Source organism: Mauremys reevesii, linkage group 6 (genome assembly GCF_016161935.1).
Source record: "Mauremys reevesii isolate NIE-2019 linkage group 6, ASM1616193v1, whole genome shotgun sequence".
Taxonomy (NCBI): Eukaryota; Metazoa; Chordata; order Testudines; family Geoemydidae; genus Mauremys; species Mauremys reevesii.
In genome coordinates, this window is record NC_052628.1 from 82877068 (window position 1) to 82896436 (window position 19369).

At 42.7% G+C, this 19369-nt stretch overlaps 1 protein-coding gene and 1 long non-coding RNA gene across 9 annotated transcripts in view; one reads left to right on the forward strand and one right to left on the reverse strand.

The window, feature by feature from the left end:
- Positions 1-19369, reverse strand: part of LRRC2 (leucine rich repeat containing 2) — a 93590-nt gene that overhangs the window by 40009 nt on the left and 34212 nt on the right. For 4 of the 7 annotated variants that reach the window (XM_039545593.1, XM_039545594.1, XM_039545590.1 and 1 more), the window contains exons 3-5: positions 19138-19348; positions 4813-4884; positions 2551-2707 (exon numbers count right to left, since the gene is read on the reverse strand). In XM_039545593.1, the coding sequence (XP_039401527.1) occupies positions 2551-2707; positions 4813-4884; positions 19138-19348 (440 nt within the window). Of the gene's footprint in view, positions 1-2550; positions 2708-4812; positions 4885-9409; positions 9541-19137; positions 19349-19369 lie in introns of those variants that run through there. The other 3 variants (XM_039545597.1, XM_039545595.1, XM_039545596.1) reach the window with 2 other exon arrangements.
- The window catches only part of LOC120408528, a 37469-nt gene continuing 20350 nt past the window's right edge, over positions 2251-19369 (forward strand). Inside the window, exons 1-2 of one of the 2 annotated variants that reach the window (XR_005600756.1) lie at positions 2251-2304; positions 17403-17521. This is a non-coding gene — a long non-coding RNA (uncharacterized LOC120408528). Of the gene's footprint in view, positions 2305-14303; positions 14524-17402; positions 17522-19369 lie in introns of those variants that run through there. The other variant, XR_005600755.1, reaches the window with a different exon arrangement.

The following is a 19369-nucleotide window of genomic DNA, read 5'->3' on the forward strand; positions in this document are numbered from 1 at the left end:
ATGCCATCTAGTTTACGAGGTCTGCAGGAGTGACCCTCTGCCAGCCTGGCTCACCTTAGGAAGTCAGCTGTCAAGGGCATTCTTCTGTTTATACATGCCAATATGCACAGAGGTTTGCATGGAAAGACTTGTGCTTAAAGTTTTCCACCTGCATAAAGCCTGAGTAATCAGGTCCTACACAGGTAGATTGCAAAGGTATTGGGGAGATTAAATCCACCCCCTTAGCTGGTATTCTAGTTTATATCTTGGAATAGCAGCAGCAGCTTCTTCTCATGAGGCACCTAATACAAAGGGACCCAAATACTCCCATTGACTTTAATGGGCTTTAGATCAGACCCTTATGTCACAGACAATTACTCCACAAGACTTGGATTACTGGGACCCACAGCCCATCCGTTATCACGGCTTTCAAGACCAACCTATGCACAGTTGACCTGTAGATTTTTCCACTGCGGGTAAGGGTTGTGCAGACACCCTTCTTTGTCGGCTGTGCAGGCACTCCCCGTCAGCACAGGGCTTATGTGGTGTGGAGGACTTCACACTGGCATAGTAGGGCCCCAAACCTTCAAAACTCAACATTATGCAGTGAGACCACACAAAGCTAAGCACCATTGAAAAAACACAAAACAGAACTTAATTGGTAATTATAAACCCCACACAGTCCCTACATACAGGGCTGAATTTCACCCATAGAGCAGAGAAACTGCAGCTGCTATTCATATATTCCAAGCCCAGAAGGGATCATTGTGATCATCTAGTCTGACCTCCTGTATAACACAGGTCATAGAACTTCTCCAAAATAATTCTTTCAGTGGGAGTTGCATGAAAATTATTGTAGGCAAAATTTAGTCCAATGAATGTATGGATTTTTTTTAAAAAAGATAAGTGGTTGGTAGCAAACAAATCTGAAACTTTTTATCCTCATTTACCAAGGTAGGTCTTGAATGGCTTCAAAATCATCCTTCTGTAGAGAATAGGTCATGCCAGTAATACCTAGTTTTATGTCTTTATTCCTTGAAACAAATGTTATTACTTTTTTTAATCAGCTTTGATTGGCAGGACTGACTTCTTTGTTAATATCCAGTATCACCAGAGACTGAAGAACCTGTAATGGCCTTTACCTGCTTCAAATGGTCAAACAGCGGTAATTTTTTAATATGGCATAAAATGGTCCTGTTTTTAGTTAATTTAAGACAACTATGGTTAGCCATTTTTTTCGTGTTACCTCACATAGAATCTAATTTTGGAATCATTTTTCCCCCCATTCCCTACTGCCACCTTGTGGAATGTTTCCACCAATTAAGCCCACTGGCCTATGTCAGTTCTAAGGTTACAGAACAGATAAAACAGCCAGACTGTGAGTGTTTATTTTATGTTCATAATCTCCTCCTTATGTCTTGTTTATGATTTGTTATACTATTTAGCCACCGGAATGCCCCTATAAAATATTTTTTATGCCAGGGGGCAATTATCTGTATATGTAAGTAAATAAATACATCAAAAGTATCAGTGTTAATCTACCATCTGGGAAAGCCAAATTTGGCAGTGAACCCCAAGTAGCAAGTCTCTAGCTAAAAGAAATAGAAATAAAAGCTAAGGCCAGGTCTACACAAAAAAGTTATGTTGACATAGCTACATTGCTCAGAGGTGCGAAAAATCCACACCACTGAGCAAAATGACTAAGCCGACCTAACTCCTGGTGTAGATGGTGCTAGGTCAATAGAAGAATTCTTGGGGAGACTGATTAACCGCCATGACGGGAGAACCCCATATATCCCTATATTGAGTGTCTACAATGAAGCACTACAGCAGGTCTGCTGCAGTGTTTCCAGCAAAGATATTGCGTAAGATTCTGGGATAGATAATTGATAAGAGGGAGGTTTCATTTTTTAAGTCTTTTTTCTCCTTTACTTGAATGAATATACTGGCATTGTATATAGATATATATACTGATACCCCAGTTGGGTCATCTGCAGACCTCAAAGCATGAGTCTCTACTGCCAAAAGAGTAGGTAGCAACAGCAGACTCAGTCAATACGTCTGCTAGTCTATAAGGTGCCACAGGACTCTTTGCTGCTATTAAGAGCTAAGGATTGCTATAGTAGTATCAAGTAGGGCTCTCAAGCGATTAAAAAAATTAATCATGATTAATCACACAGCGTTTCAGTCTGGTGTTCTGTGTTGTTGTTCTCATTGTTGGTAACCTAACAATGGGCCATAAAATGCTGTCCATTCTAAGTAGAACTTAGAAACAAACAATGGCACCATAGAAACCAAAGTCACTGCCTAACATCTTAACAATAGGTGAGTGTCATTTTCTCTTACATTTTGGCCAGGTTTGACTGCAAAATATCATACATGATTCAGTACATATAAAGTATCTGAAAAACAGTAAACATCCAGGCATAACTATTTGCTGAAAACAGTAGAGACAAAAGACTTTGGGACTGGGTCAGTCTATATTTACAAGTAGTAGCTTCATGCCAATTGACCACCATGCATTTGCACATTTGACCATAAAATTAAATAGCTAAATCCAAATTAACATACCAATTTCCACTGGAAGATGTGTGATCTGGTTATTTGATAACTCCAATACTTTCAGCTCTTGAAACAGGGCAACGTAGGCTGGAATGGTTTCTATCTGTGTTTTGTAGATATGCCATTCTTTCAGATGTGTCTGTTCTTTCAATGAATCTGGCAATTCCTGTAATGAAATGAGATTACATAAATCAAGAGTATTTGGATAGTGCTTAAGTGTTTTGTTGAATCAGGTCCAGAATAGTCTGGTCCTTTGAGATCTGCCTTTAGCATTTATCAATGTTTCCAAATTTGTCTCCTTCTGAGAAGGAATATAGGGTATGTCTACACTGCAATTAAAACCTGTGGCTGGACTATACCAGCTGACTCAGGCTTGCAGGTGTCAGGCTAAGGGGCTATGTAATTGTAGTGTAGACTTTGGGGCTCAGGCTAGAGCTTGGACTCTATGACCCTGCGAGGGGGAGGGTCAGACTTCAGGAACCAGCCCAAGCCCCAATATCTACACCACAATTAAAGAGCCCCACAGCCAGAGTCAGCTGGCACAGGCCAGCTGTGGGTCTAATTGCTATGTAAACATACCCACTGAGACTGAAGAGTGCAAACTCTTTTTAGCTTGGTCATATAGCGACATAGCAACACTGGGTCAAAATCATGGGTAAAATTTTCAGAAGTGTTTACGTGACTGGGAAGTCTAAATCCCATTTTCAAAAAGTGACCTGGGCACTTAGGAGCCCAAGTCCCATTGACTTTCACTTTCTGAAATAGGACTCCTAAATCACTTAAGCGTTTTTGAAAATGTTACCCCCGGATCTTTCTTTTGGCTCCAGGAAGCATGGAAATAGTGTCTTTAAACAACTCATTAATTAGAAGCAATTTATGCCTTGCCAATTTCTAGAATTATTTCAAATACTTGGGAAAGAATTTGCTACTGGGGTAATTTTCAAAACTCCATTCATTTTAACCCATGTGTTTCAACCGTTTTGAATGATGGGTAGTGCAGGTTTTTAAGCCTTTGAATCCATACTAAATTGTTTTAGTTAATTCGTTTTCAATTCTGATCAACTTTTCATTGTTTGAATTATGCAACAAATGCCCTAAACTTGGGTCAGATAGAAATCAGTTGATAAAAATGAAAATTAGGTAATTTTAGACTCTATTTTTGTAAAGTAGCATATCATCTAGCAATCTTACTGCTAGGTTTTATATCATTCTGCGGTGGTAACATCTGAAATAAATAATCTAGCTGAGATGCCATTACCATCTCTGCAGCAGTAACTCCACCTCATAAAATGAGTTTTAATAGTTTCCACCTTTACTCCCTTTAAATCTTTGTGTGTGGGTTTTGTTCTGTTCTTTTAGAATTTTACATTACAAAGGCAACTTTAACTGCGAAGGCCACAATTTTAACTTGTTTTTAAGATCAGAAACTTCAGTTTTTCTTTAGGTTTGTTAGTTTCCCCCAAAATATTAATATGGTGACATATTTTAATAGGTTCCTCTTAATTAAGCACCAGTAATAGTGCTACTTATGTACAGCTAAATCATTCATCTTAACTTGATTAGCAGTACATTGAAACAGACATTCAAATGCTGACCACTGGGATTTTTTTAAAAAATAATGTAATGCTAGTTCTAATTCCATGACTTCATATATATATATATAAATCTGCAGACATTGAGTCTGTATGTAATTCTTTTTTTTTCCCTTCTCTTTTTGATATGGATTGTTTCATTTTTTTACTTTATCTGCCCAGGAAGTATTTAGCATATTTTGATTTATCCTATATATTTGTCAGTTTCTGGCAGTTAAAAAATAAAGTGCCTGAATTACCTCAAGGCTGGTAATGAGCAATCTTTCTAAATTCTTGTGGAAGATTACCCCACCCTTTCCTTCCCCCCAACCCCTCCAAATGTGCAGTACTTATTTTTACATCTATTATAAATAAATAAATCATAAAGGTTCAAACTATGACTGCTCTTCTTTCATCTCATTCTTGATTTTCCCCACCATTATGGGCTAAACTGAGACTTAACTTGAAGCTTCAACCTATGGGGTAACACATACTTGTACCAGCCAAGAAGGAGCTCTCACAAGGAATTGTGAGTCAGGGAGGAAGTGGCGGGGTGGCCCAGTACTTAAAGGGCTAACCTAGAACTTACAAGATGCAGGTTCAAAGGCCTTCTCTACCACATGTGACTGTGGGCAAGTCACTTAGTCTTTCTGTGTCTCAGTTTCCCATCTTTAAAATGGAGATGATAGCACTTACTTACCTCACTAGGGTGTTGTGAAGATAAAGACTGTGAGGTGCTCAGATAGGATGGTAATAAGGGCCATGTATGTAACTAGATAGATAAGAGACACTCCATTTAGTCACAATTCCTCCAGAGCTCCACTTTGGTAGGACGGTTAGATGGAAGTTGCATTATCCCTTTACCAAACCCAATGTATTTCTCTTCTCCCACTGACTGGTGCACAGTCCTCTCCTCATCCACTTCATTCCCACTTGCTAGGGAGGGACAGTCTTTGGCATGCTCTCCTCCCACCCCAGAGGCAAGGTTCAGATAGCTGCTGCTTGGATGTTGGGAAGAGTGGATGGCAGAGAGAAAGCACATTACACTTCCTTGTTCCCTGGCTCTGCCATGATCTAGCTCTATTGCTGTCCCTTCACTGGTCTCCCATTTCTTTCCATCTTGTACACATTCTCCTAACACCTGTTGTTCCTAATTCACTAAAGTGAGCACTGAGAGTGAAATCCTGGTCCTATTGGAGTCACATGGCAAAACTCCCATCAGCTTCACTGAGGCTAGGATTTCATCCTGAGTGTTCTCCATAAATAAAAAGATAATCATGCAAAACCTTTTTCTTTGTTAGAGATAGACTGATCCAAAGTGCTGGGCTTTCCTCTGCTATCTGACTCCTTCATAACTTTGGGAATGTTATGAAGTTTGGGAACTTCATAACTTAGGGATTTATTCTATTGTCTGGAATCAATCTGAAAGGCTTAGAAAATTGTACTTAAGTTTCATTAAGAACTAAGTATCAGAGGGGTAGCCGTGTTAGTCTGGATCTGTAAAAGCAGCAAAGAGTCCTGTGGCACCTTATAGACTAGCAGACGTACTCAGTGGAGCTGCAGCCAGTTCGCACCAGTTCACGAGAACCAATTGTTAAATTTAGAAGCCCGTTTAGAACCGGTTGTTCCTGGAGGGACAACTAGTTCCAAAAGGGCTTTTAAATTTAACAAAACCTCTAGCAGCTCTCTACCCTTCCCCCGGCCCCAGCTCACCTCACTCCGCCTCTGCCTCCTCTTCTGAAGCTCCTCTGGCTTCTCCTCCCCCTTCCCAGCTTCCTGCGAATCAGCTGTTCGTGCGGAAAGCCTGGGAGGGCTGAGAAGGAAGCAGCAGCTTCCTGCAGGTGAGCTTGAGCTGGGGCCGGGGGTCAGGGGCGCCAGTGGGAGGAGGGCTCCAGGCGCCGCGCCGCCCAGCGAGGTCGCGGCTGGACCCTGGGGCTGGGCGGAGCGGCTCCTGCCCCCCGGGTCCAGCTGCAAACTCACCGGGCAGTGCAGCGTGGCTCCTGCCCGGCCCCCGGGGCCAGCCCTGACCTCGGCCGGGTGGCGCGGCTCCTTCCCGGTCCCCGGGGCCAGCCCCGACCTCGGCCGGGTGGCTCCGGTCCCAGCCCCAGCCCAGCTGGGCTCCCACCTCCAGGCAGCACGGTAAGGGAGCAGGGAGGGCGTGTTGGATAGAGGGCAGGGGACTTGGGGGGGTGGATTAGTGTCGGAGCGGTCAGAGGGCAGGGAACAGGGGGATTGAATGGGGGCAAGGGTCCCGGGGTGGCAGTCAGAAAGGAGCAGGGGTTGGATGGGGCAGTGGGGGGCAGTTAGGGGTAGGGATTCCAGGGACAGTCAGGAGACAGAGAGAAAGGGTGGTTGGATGGAGTAGGGGTCCCGGGGTGCCATCAGGAATAAGAGAAGGGGTTGGATGGGGTGGCAAGGGGCAGTCAGGGGACAGGGAAGGGGGGTGGATAGGGCACGGGTCTCGGGGGGGGCTGTCAAGAAACATGGGGGGGTTGGATGCGGCAGGAGTCCCCGGGGGGTCATGACCCCCTCATGGGGTGAGGAGGAGGGAACCGGTTGTTAATATTTTGGCAGCTCATCACTGGACGTATTGGAGCATGAGCTTTCATGGGTGAATACCCACTGATGTCACATGCATCCGACGAAGTGGGTATTCACCCACAAAAGCTCATGCTCCAATACGTCTGTTAGTCTATAAGGTGCCACAGGACTCTTTGCTGCTATTAAGAGCTAAGGATTGCTATAGTAGGATCAAGTAGGGCTCTCAAGCGATTAAAAAAATTAATCATGATTAATCACACTGTTAATAATAGAATACCATTTATTTAAATATTTTGGATGTTTTCTACATTTTCAAATATATTGATTTTAATTACAACACAGAATACAAAGTGTACAGTGCCCACTCTATATTTATTTTTTATTACAAATATTTTCACTGTAAAAAACAAAAGAAATAGTATTTTTAAACTCATCTACTACAAGTACTGTAGTTCCATCTCTTTATCATGAAAGTTGAACTTACAAATGTAGAATTATTTAAAAAAAAACCTTGCATTTAAAAATAAAACAATGTATAATTTTAGAGCCTGCAAGTCCACTCAGTCCTACTTCTTGTTCAGCCAATCGCCCTGACAAACGAGTTTACATTTGCAGGAGATAATGATGTCCGCTTCTTGTTTACAATGTCACCTGAACGTGAAAACAGGTGTTCTCATGGCACTGTTGTAGCCAGAGTCGCAAGATATTTATGTGCCAGATGTGCTAAAGATTCATATGTCCCTTCATGCTTCAACCACCATTCCAGGGGATGTGCATCCGTGCTGATGACAGGTTCTGCTCGATAACAATCCAAAGCAGTGCAGACTGATGCATGTTCATTTTCTTTATCTGAGTCAGATGCCACCAGAACACGGTTGATTTTCTTTTTTGGTGGTTCGGGTTCTGTAGTTTCCGCATCAGAGTGTTGCTTTTTTAAGACTTCTGAAAGCATGCCCCACACTTCATCCCTCTCAGATTTTGGAAGGCACTTCAGATTCTTAAACCTTGGGTCAAGTGCTCTAGCTATGTTTAGAAATCTCACATTAATACCTTCTTTGCGTTTTGTCAAATCTGCAGTGAAAGTGTTTTTTAAATGAACAACATGTTCTGGGTCATCATCCAAGACTGCTGTAACATGAAATATATGGCAGAATGCAGGTAAAACAGAGCAAGGGAATTCTCCCCCAAGGAGTTCAGTCACAAATTTAATTAACACATTATTTTTTTAAAGAGTGTCATCAACATGGAAGCATGTCCTCTGGAATGGTTGCTGAAGCATGAAGGGGCATACGAATATTTAGCATATCTATCACATAAATACCTTGCAGTGCCAGCTACAAAAGTGCCATGCAAATGTCTGTTCTTCCTTTCTGGTGACATTGTAAATAAGAAGAGGGAAGAATTATTTCCTGTAAATGTAAACAAACTTGTTTGTCTGAGCGATTGGCTGAACAAGAAGTATGACTAAGGCCTGGTCTACACTGAGGGAGGGGGGTTCGATCTAAGGTACACAACTTCAGCTACGCGAATAGCATAGCTGAAGTCGAAGTACCTTAGTTCGAATTACTTACCCGTCCTCACGGCGTGGGATCGACGTCCGCAGCTCCCCCGTCGACTCCGCCACCGCCGTTCGCAGTGGTGGAGTTCTGGAGTCGACGGGAGCGCGTTCGGAGTTCGATATATCGCGTCTAGATGAGACGCGATATATCAAACTCCGAGAAATCGATTGCTACCCGCCGATATGGCGGGTAGTGAAGACGTACCCTGAGTGGACTTGTAGGCTCCAAAGTTTTACATTATTTTGTTTTGGAGTGCAGTTATATAACCAAAAAAAATCTGCATTTGTAAGTTGCACTTTCACGACAAAGAGATTGCACTACAGTACTTGTACATAAATACTATTTCTTTTGTTTATCATTTTTACAATGCAAATATTTATACTCAAAAATAATATACACTTGGATTTCAATTACAACACAGAATACAATATATATGAAAATGTAGAAAACATCCAAAATATTTAATAAATTTCAATTGGTATTCTATTGTTTAACACTGCAATTAAAACTGTTAAAAATTAATTTTTAATTACGATTAATTTTTGAGTTAATCACATGAGTTAACTGTGATTAATTGACAGCCCTAGTACCAAGATATTCTTTCTGGATGTTTGGTCCAGTAATCAGGCCAAATTCAAACCTGATTGTAATAGAGTTGAACCCACTCACACAAGGTCTGAATTTATATCAATTGTCTAGACTTCCAAGTTTTCTCTGACAATCTTTCTTTATACCCAGTATTATATGGGATAAACAACCTAATGTTTTGCTATAGTGTTCCATTTTTTTCAGGATATTCCCTCTTTCAATACATATATCTGTGTTGCTAAACCAGTGAGTAGTAGGAACTGAAATGTACACAGGCTTTATATTTTTGCTTTCTTCTTCAATTCCCTGGTGGTTTTTTTGTAATCTTCAGCCACTTTATTGAAGCTGGCAAGCAGCTGATAAATTACTCCATGAAGAATGCCACTTGGAAAATGCCCAGTCTTAGCCTCTAAGAGTAAAACGATATCACAAAATGCCTTGATTTTGAAAAAACTATTTAAAGGCAATATACCAAGGTACCCATCACTTATTTAAGTATTACCAGTGAGAACAGACTCTACCTACTAGAGATGATTCTGAACCAGAACTCTGGATTTCAAACACTCAATTTTTAGAGAAGTTCAGATTCTGATTTTGATCCAAACTTACCACTCTATCTGCAATGGGCCAAACCAACAGCCTGGAATCAAATACCTCCCTTAGTTTTGAGAAAGTTTGGAGCTGGTTCCAAGCTTTAAGACTCTGACCCATCTCGACTACCTAACCAGGGCAGGTTCTTCATGGGCTCAGAAAACATCTGTGGGTGTATAATAATGATATAATGATGACACAGAATTTATCCCCTCTGGTGTGGTTATTTCACATAAAGAAACTTGACTTATTATGGCAAACACATAACTCACTGTCACCAGCAGGTTTGGAATAACAAATGGAAGTAGTCTCCTTACTGAGTCACAAAGTAACTGAAATTCGCAGAATAAAACTGAGGCCTGGTCTACACTAGGACTTTAATTCGAATTTATCAGCGTTAATTCGAACTAACCGCTCAACCGTCCACACCAGGAAGCCATTTAATTCGAACTAGAGGGCTCTTTAGTTCGAATTTGGTACTCCACCCCGGCAGGTGGAGTAACGCTAAATTCACACTTGCTAGCTCGAATTAGGCTTGGTGTGGATGCTAAACAGTGCACCACTCTGTTGACGCTCTGGACAGCAGTCCGAGCTTGGATTCTCTGGCCAGCCACACAGGAAATGTTTGAATTCATTTTCCTGTCTGGGCGGTTTGAATCTGACGTTCTGGTTGCACATCGCACCTGCAACGATGCAGAACTCTCCAGCAGAGGAGTCTGGGCAATCCCAGAATAGAAAGAGGTCCCCAGCATGGAGTGACCGGGAAGTCCAGGATCTGATCGCTGTGTGGGGCGAGGAGTCTGTGCTCTTGGAGCTGCGCTCCAACAAGCGGAACGCGAAGACCGAGAAGGTCTCTAAAGCCATGAAAGAGAAAGGATACAGCCGGGATGCGATGCAGTGCTGCGTGAAAGTGAAGGACCTAAGACAAGGGTATCAAAAGCCCCAGACATGCCGCTTCTACGAGGCACTGCATGCCATTCTAGGTGGGTCTGCCACCAGTGCCCCACCAGTGACGGTGGACTCCGAGGACGGAATAGTGTACAGTTCCTCCTCCTGTATGGGGAAGATGAGGAAGGGTCTTTTGAGGACGGCGCAGGCGACATCGAACCCACTCCCGCTTTCCCTGACAGCCAGGATCTCTTCATCACCCTCACAGAGATCCCGGACTCGGAATCAGGGGAAGGATCAGGCGGTAAGTGCTACAAACAGGGAAACATTTATTTTTTTAAGAAACAGGGATATATATAAAAAATAGAAATACTATATTAAAAATTTTAAATATCAAACTATACAAAAAGTAGGTCTACACATATAGGAATGGAGCAATAGTCCTCTGGGGACAGTTCAAAAAAGCTCTCAGAGAGCAGCTGGAAAAGCCTCAGCAGGAGGTTCCTTGGTAGAGGTGCCTTGTTGGGTGCTCCGTTGAAGCACACTCTTCCGCCAGGCCATCCTCAGGTAAAGGGGGACCATCGCCTCGATGAGCATGGCAGCGTATGGTCCTGGTCTGTGCAGGGCTTCTGTGAGCATCCGCTCTCTCTGAGTCCTCCTGACATGCCTCAGGGTGATGTCGTTGTGGAAGTGCTGCATCTAATTAGTGGAATTAGTGTACTGTTACTATTGTGAATGGTAGACTTTTACTTTGCATAAGAATGACCCTCGCTTAACAGAGTTTTACTTTGCATAAGAATGACCCTCGCTTAACAGACTTTTACTTTGCATAAGAATGACCCTCGCTTAACAGCCACGTGTTGGAGGCCACAGAGGAAAAGCATACAGGGCTCTTTCCCGTTCACTGGAGGGAGGTGCGGTCATCTTTTCTGCTTTGCACATTGCCTCCAGCAGGAGAGCACAGCTAAGCACTAACTGATAAGCACTCTGTACTGTAAGGCTTACCAGGACTTTGTGCAAGAGGGATGCAGCTGTCTCGCGCTATCCAGTGAAATCTCGGACTAGTTCCGAGATCTCCTGAGACTTGGTTCCCTCTTTGGTCTTCTTAACTGAAACTGACTAGACTGTGTTTACTGTTGGCAAACATGTATTTGTTCAAGGAAATCACCTACTTTTTCGCATCACACAGCCCTTCCCGGACTGCCCAGCGCTCACGCAGAGGCTGGCTCAGATTAGAAAAGACTTGGGACGACATGTTCCAGGAACTGATGGCCAGCTCCAGAGCGGAGGCGGCAGAGCAGAGACAGTCGAGGAGAGCCTGTGTCAGCAGCATCGCACACACCTGGAATGGGAGGATAGGTGGCGGCAGGAAGACCAGCAGGCGACTCAAACGCTGCTTGGTCTAATGAGGAGCAAATGGACACGCCCGGCGCCTTGTAGATGTTCTGCAAGACCGCAGGCAGGAGGAGAGAGCCCCTGCAGTGCATCTGCAACCGCCCTCCAACGCCAAGAAGTCCTGTCCCCTCACCCAAAGTTACAAGGAGAGCGGTAGGGGCCGTGAGAACTGTCCCTGCACCGCAGCAGACCGATAATGTTCGAGACAACTCTCGCTGTAAATTTGTACAAGCTCTTTCCTTACAGCATCAACCAGTCCCAACTACAAGTTCAAACCCCCCACAGTGTACTAAATTATTAAAAGCGGGTTGGTGTTAATGACTGTTTCCGTCACGTTTCTGGTGACAGAGGACTTTCTGTTGTTCTGTGGGGAATTGTAATTTCAGTGCATAGCCCACAGTGCCATGATACAGACTTGGCTGCAGGGTCAACTGCAGGGCACACACAGACTGCAGTCACTAGGCACCAGGGACAGTCTGTGTGGTGTATGCTGCCGGTCTTTCCTTGATGTGTATGCTTGTGCAGGGTCCTGGTGCCTGCCATCCCCGAATGTAAAGGCAGGCTTCCCTTCACATGCACTTGGACCATAGTCACGATCCTCCCCGGTGCCCTGAGCCCCAAAAAGAGACCTCATCCAGGGGCAGCTACGCACCCTTCCCACACCCTCACCCTTCCAACGCCCAAACCCACAGCCTTCCTGCAAACCCACCCATCAGTGCACACCTTACCCAGCACAGAATGCTTCCATGTTTCAACCAAGAAACAGAAATGCAAAGTCAACGAAAGATTTATTATTAATTACTAAAACATGTCCTTAGTTTTAAAATGTCCTTCGAAGTGGGGAAACTTGGTTTATGATCAGGCTCTCTTAAAATCAAGTGGACAGTCACAGGTTACCCTGCTCCAAAGCCTCCTGATGCATAGCTGGGATATTCTCTCAGCACGGGTGTCTGGCTGATCGTAAACAGCAGCCAGGCGATTTGCCTCAACCTCTTGCTCTCACAGAGATTGTGGAGCACACAGCAAGCAGCAATAACTACGGGGATATTCTTTTCGCTGATGTCCGAGCGAGTCAGTAAGGTCCGCCATCTCCTCCACCACCATTCTGCACTTGCTCAGCCGGTAGTTGAAGAGTTCCTTTTCACTGTCCAAGGCGCCTGTATAGGGCTTCATGAGCCAGGGCATTAGCGGGTAGGCCGGGTCACCGAGGATCACTGTAGGCATCTGCACATCCCCAACCGTTATTTTGTGGTCCGGGAAGAAAGTGCCTGCCTGAGGCGTCTAAACAGACCAGAGTTCCTGAACACGTTGATGTTGGTAAACGTCCCCTATGGTCCACCACAGCTTGCAGCACCATTGAAAAGTAGCCCTGGCCTGGTGGGCTGGTGCCAGGATAGGGATGTGAGTCCCATCTATAGCCCCACCGCAGTTTGGGAATCCCATCACGGTGAAGCCATCTATGATGACCTGGACATTTCCGAGAGTCACTACCTTTGAGAGCAGTTGCTCAACGATTGCGTGGGCTACTTGAATGACAGCAACGCCAAAGTGGTTACTGCGACCGGTAGCTGCTGGGCGGGGGCAAGTTCCAGAGGGCTATGGCCACTCGCTTCTGCACACTCAGGGCTGCTCGCATCCTTGTGTCCTGGCGCTTCAGGGCAGGGGACAGCAAGTTCAAGGAAAGTGCATCCTGAAGTTTGCAGCCACTCTGTGTCATCCCAGACCTGCAGCACTATGCGGTCCCACCAGTCTGTGCTTGTTTCCCACACCATGAACGTGACCCATTGCCTCCATGATCTCCACTGCCCGGCGTATCCTGCTTTCTGAGAGGTCTGTGCCACTCTCTTTCTCAGCAGCTGACTGTTGCAGAGGTGGACGATAGGTGCGAGGAGTTGACAGCGGCCATAAGTGCAGCGATGATCGAGCGGGCTCCATGCTCGCAGTGCTGTGGCGCGCGCGCGTGTAACCGACCAGACAAAGGCGCGAACAGATTCAAGGAAGACAGGGAGGCGTGATTGACGGTTCAATGGCGACACATTTTTCCCCAGCATGCATTGGAATGGGCAGTGGGAACTGTGGATAGCTTCCCACAGTGCACTGAATGTGAATTTGTGTATTTAGTATGGATACAGAATCCACAAATTCGACTTAAGTAGATTCGAAATAGTCCTGTAGTGTAGACAAGCCCTGAGAGAATAATTTGCAATACATTATTTTTTTCTGTGAATTTCATGTATTTTAACCTTCATAAATTGTACCTGAGGTCATGATTTGTTCATAAATAATTATTTTACTGTAGTTCATTAGCAAGGAGTTTGCTGAATGCATTTGATATTCAAGCTTTTTTATTGGATATGTACTGCTGGAAATGAGAGTCAAGATCCCCAGCTGGCATAAAGCAATATAGCCAAGATCTGGTCCATGGTGGTTTTCAGTTCTCTGACTGCCTGACTGGATAAGTATAGGCACTTTTTCTGGTGCTAATGCTGACATTCACAAATTCAAAAGTTGCTTTTCCTGAAAATTTTCCAACATTCACTTAAAATGTGCTGATTCCATGAACATTCTTGACGTAAACTGCTTTCTGTGAATAACTAATGAATGAAACACTTAAATGGCAAGAAGCCAGTCAAAGTAAATTCATGTAATAATTCAAATAAATATTCATGACATTGATGTTTTTTGGGTTTTTTTTACAGCCTTCACCCATCTGCAGTAGCTAAAGCTTTCTCTGAAGAACTTATTTAATTCAGTAGGTACACGTTTGTGGTAAAATCACAAAGAATCTCAGCTAAGAGCTTTATCAACTGGTTATCATTCTCTGCTAGGTAGCTGATTCAGACATGCTGGTAAGAGTCTAAAAGCACTACAACATTTTTTTTCATCAGGGGTTCACTTGGGAGATTCTCTAAGGGCAGATAAGGATAAACAACATGGAGAGGGAATTGCACTATAAAGGGAGACCTATGAAGAAGCTGCAGAGAGAAAAGTCATGCACTGGGAGGACAAATGAGAGAGAGAGTGACTGCAAAAAATGAAGGGAGAAGGAGGAAAGTGAAGAGGGAAAGAGTTAAAATAAAACAGTGGGCCAGATCCTCAGCTGGCATAAATTATTTGTATTGCAGTAGCACCTAGACAACCCGACTGATTGGGGCCCCACTGCGCTAAACACTGTACCAATATATAATAAGAGACACCTCACCTGCCCCAAAGAGCATACAATCTAAATAGACAAGACAGATAAACGGTGGGAGGGGAAACAGATGAAGTGATTTACCCACAGTGACATAGCAGATCCTGGGAATAGAACCCAGATCTCCAACTTAGTGTGGCAGCCACTAGACCACCTTGCTTCACCAGCTAAGGAGCTGAACGATTGTTTTGAATTTTATGGGACTTCTCATGTGCTTAAAGAGGTACATAAATCTTTACAGAAACTGGGCCTCGTTTCCTGATTTCAGGACTAATTATTTTACATCAGTCTACGTTTAACAGCATTTGCAATCTGTTGTCCTAAATCCCAAATTATTTTAATCCTTTTGAAACTAGCAGCATTGTTCTTCATTATTTGCTCTGCCTCCTATTTTATTTGGACAAGTGAGTGAGGCAATATCTTTTATTGGACCAACTTCTGTTGGTGAGAGAGACAAGTTTTCAAGCTACACCGAGCTCTTCTTCAGGTTTGGGAAAGGTACTTAGAGTGTCAGAGCCAAATACAAGATTGAATAGATAGTTTAGCATAAGTAGTTAGCACATATTCTAAGGGATCATCCAATGTCTCCCTATTTTAGTTGTATTTCTGAACTAAACTCTCATTTAAAATAATAATAAATGTGGGCAATGACACCAATTAAGCAAGAGGAAAAGGCAAATGTTACAATCAATTATGAAAAATTCTTTTTAAGAAGTTGGGGGGGGATATCCAACAAACTACAACTTACAACCCATCCATTTTTAACAAAATTCAAAGATGAAAACATAAAGCTTTAAAATTCATAACATATTCATCACTTCTCAGACCTGTTTTGGACATACCTAGTTTCTTGCCAACTATAAACACAAAACCTTTTGACATTAGTTAACAAGGGGCATCATTAGGATAACTCAAGGTCTCTCAAGGTCTAGGATAACTCAAGGTCTCTGTAATAACCACTTATCAACTCCAACAGAAATACTCTGTTCCTTTCAAATACAGCTGTTTTCTCCCTAATAATATAGAAACAAATAAAGAGCTGTAAAATGCTGAAAATATTATTTAATCTCTAAATTATTTAATATTAAGGGACTCACATCCTCAATCATACAAAAGATGAGAGTATAGAATAAGTTCCTCATCAACACCCCGAGTTTGGGAGTAACCATTTTGATTTCTGTATCACTGATACTGCTTGGAAAGCTATTTTTAAATCCACTAAAGTTCTTTCAGTTTCCACAGCTCGTGTGGAAACCCAATATAAAATGTTATCTGACTGGGACGACTGTTATATATCAGCTGCATAAATTCTGATGTTACTCTGGCATAGAAGTTTTCTTTCCTATATGGCGAGTACACCCTATAATTGTTAATTCCTGGCTGGACATATTTCCATAATGGACACCTCACTAACCTGGAAGATTCAAATGACACTGCTTGGAAAAAGTTTTGTAGACTAATACACTAGATCCACTGTCCCAGCACTACTCAGTACTTACTGCTTGCTGTTGGGTTAGCTCTAGCTGTGAACTGGAAAGCTACACTTCAACCCAAACTGTGGTTCCAGACATTAATCTATACATGTTCTTCTACCACCCTCATCAACATAATAGCTCAGCACCTTCCAGTAGTGCATTACATTATGACTAACATCTGTCATGTATGGTTAACTCTCTCTTTCATGCTCTCCCCAGGGACAGAATAGTGGGTGCAGTGAAGTACTTTGTTTTATTAGGGTTTGTTGGAGGGTTTTTAACTGTAGATGCTGCTATATGTTTATATCACAGAAGGCAAGGTCAAAGAAGCATGCCTTGCTCTTATAGCAGAAGGTGATAAAGTTTGTGATGGTCCTTCATTTCTGTAGGAATTCCACAGTTTCAAGGTCAATCTACACTGTAGCTGTGCAGCTCTTGCTGCAGTAGTATAGACATGCCCCTAGTTAAATAGCTAGGCAGACAAAAGTTACTCTCTGAGTAGCTTTATGATTTCCCCCCTTTTCTCATAATAGGCACTAGAAACGGTTATACTGGCACTAGAAAAGGTTCAGAAAAGGGCAACTAAAATGATTAGGGGTTTGGAGAGGGTCCCATATGAGGAATGAAATTAATGGGCAGCAGGTTTAAAACAAATAAAAGGAAGTTCTTCTTCACGCAGCGCACAGTCAACTTGTGGAACTCCTTACCTGAGGAGGTTGTGAAGGCTAGGACTATAGCAGCGTTTAAAAGAGAACCACCATGAATTTATCCAGTTAAGTCCATAAATGGCTATTAGCCAGGATGGGTAAGGAATGGTGTCCCTAGCCTCTGTTTGTCAGAGGGTGGAGATGGATGGCAGGAGAGAGCTCACTTGATCATTGCCTGTTAGGTTCACTCCCTCTGGGGCACCTGGCATTGGCCACTGTGGGTAGACAGATACTGGGCTAGATGGACAATTGGTCTGACCCGGTATGGCCGTTCTTATGTTCTAATACACACATAAATAATTATCTCTGATTGTGAAAATAGGACATGCTTCAGAACACTTTTATCTCTCTAGAAACCAACTCCACTACTAATTGACTGGCATCAGTTGAGGAAGTGGACTCCTAATCTCACTTCTAAACTGAAGTATCAAGAAAAGCAATGCCAAGTGTTATTTCTACTACTCCATGACTGGTAAGTTCTACTTATGATTTTGTTTTAAACAAATGCAGAACAAAATTTGTCTCTGAACCATCAAGGAATGCAAGCAAATCTTTGGGTATTTTAAAAGTAATTGACAAGCCAACCTAAGCTGATATCGTTACTGCTGTCTCCTTTGCACTATAGGTGGAACTAGGGAACAATCCCATTGTATTGTGATAGTTTACTATCAAGCTTTCCAGAGGACTACATTACACACATCAGTGCAGAATTAATGATCAACATTGTGACATTGCACTCTATGATTTTATGAAAAATCATAATGATTATATGATGAGTGTGAATATAATGTAAGTAAAATATGCTTCATGCAAAAGGTCTCTTGTAAGGTCTCATTACAAAGCTTATAATCTACTGAGTGTGGTCATCCTAGTTGTATAAATGTATCACTCTTGTATCTGAAACTAGAAATATGAAATATAACTCTGAAGTCCTATTGAGTTATGCAAAGTGTGGGCCATTAATGGTGGTTTGGAATTTTAATGGCTCCCATTAACTAGGACAATTGACTGGAGATGGCTCTGTTTTACCTGTAAGTCTTCCTGTATACGTGTGTGCTGGCAAGTTGGTAATGAAGTCTTACAGTGACATGTGATCATGTCACCTGAACTGGAATCCATCTTTAACCTGGTGCATTTCCATTGAGAAGGAGGGGTGGGAACCCAGAGGGATTCCCGCCTTATGCAAAAGATACATAAGTGGGTGGAACAGAACAAATGGGGCGGTCATCATGAGAAATCCCCTAGCTAACACCTGAGCTGGAACAAGTGCTGGACCGGGGAAAAGGATTGTGCCCAGACTAGGAAGGTGTCCAGTCTGTGAAAAACTTATTGAAACATCTCTGATGGTGAGATTTTATCTCTATTCAGTTTTATTACTATAATAGGCTTAGACTTGCATGTTTTATTTTGTTTTGCTTGGTAATTCACTTTGTTCTTCTGTTATTACTTGGAATCTCTTAAATCCTACTTTCTGTATTTAATAAAATCACTTTTTACTTATTATTTAACCCAGAATATGTATTAATTACTGGGGGGAGGGAAACAGCTGTGCATCTCTCTCTATCAGTGTTATAGAGGGCAAACAATTTATGAGTTTACCCTGTATAAGTTATATACAGGGTAAAATGGATTTATTTGGGGTTTGGACCCCATTGAGAGTTGGACAGCTGAGTGTTAAAGACAGGAACACTTCCTAAGCAGCTTTAAGTTAAATCTGCAGCTTTGGGGCATGTGGTTCAGACCCTGGGTCTGTGTTGGAGCAGACTGGCGTGTCTGGCTCAGCAAGACAGGGTGCTGGAGTTCCAAGCTGGCAGGGAAAACAGGGGCAGAAGTAGTCTTGGCACATCAGTTGGCAGCCCCAAAGGTGTTTCTGTGATCCAATCTGTCACAAACATATTTTAAAACTAAAAATGTTATTAACTTATAGCAAGAAAGGAAGGTAATATTATTGTCACTTCTAATGCAGTAGAAAACAACTCAGAATGGACTAGAATATCAGGCTTTGGCATAAAATGTTTTGTTAGGGGGAAAAAAATGTGCCATGCTAATCAGCCAAACACTGCAGAAAAAGGCTCAGACTAAGTTTACCGTCCAGTGCTCTCCAGAAAGTTGAAAAATAAACTTGCTTCTTTCTTTGTCTGTTTCATCTGACAAAGTACTCTTCTTACAGAGCTGAGTTTTCTTCTCAGTTTTATCCAAAATCTTCACAGTGGTATCTATGAAACCATTCTTTAGGTATGCAGATTGTGGAATGCCTTTCTTTCTGCACTCTAGTACAAAGTCCCATTCTTGCTTTATCCTGAAATAGTGCAGATAAAGA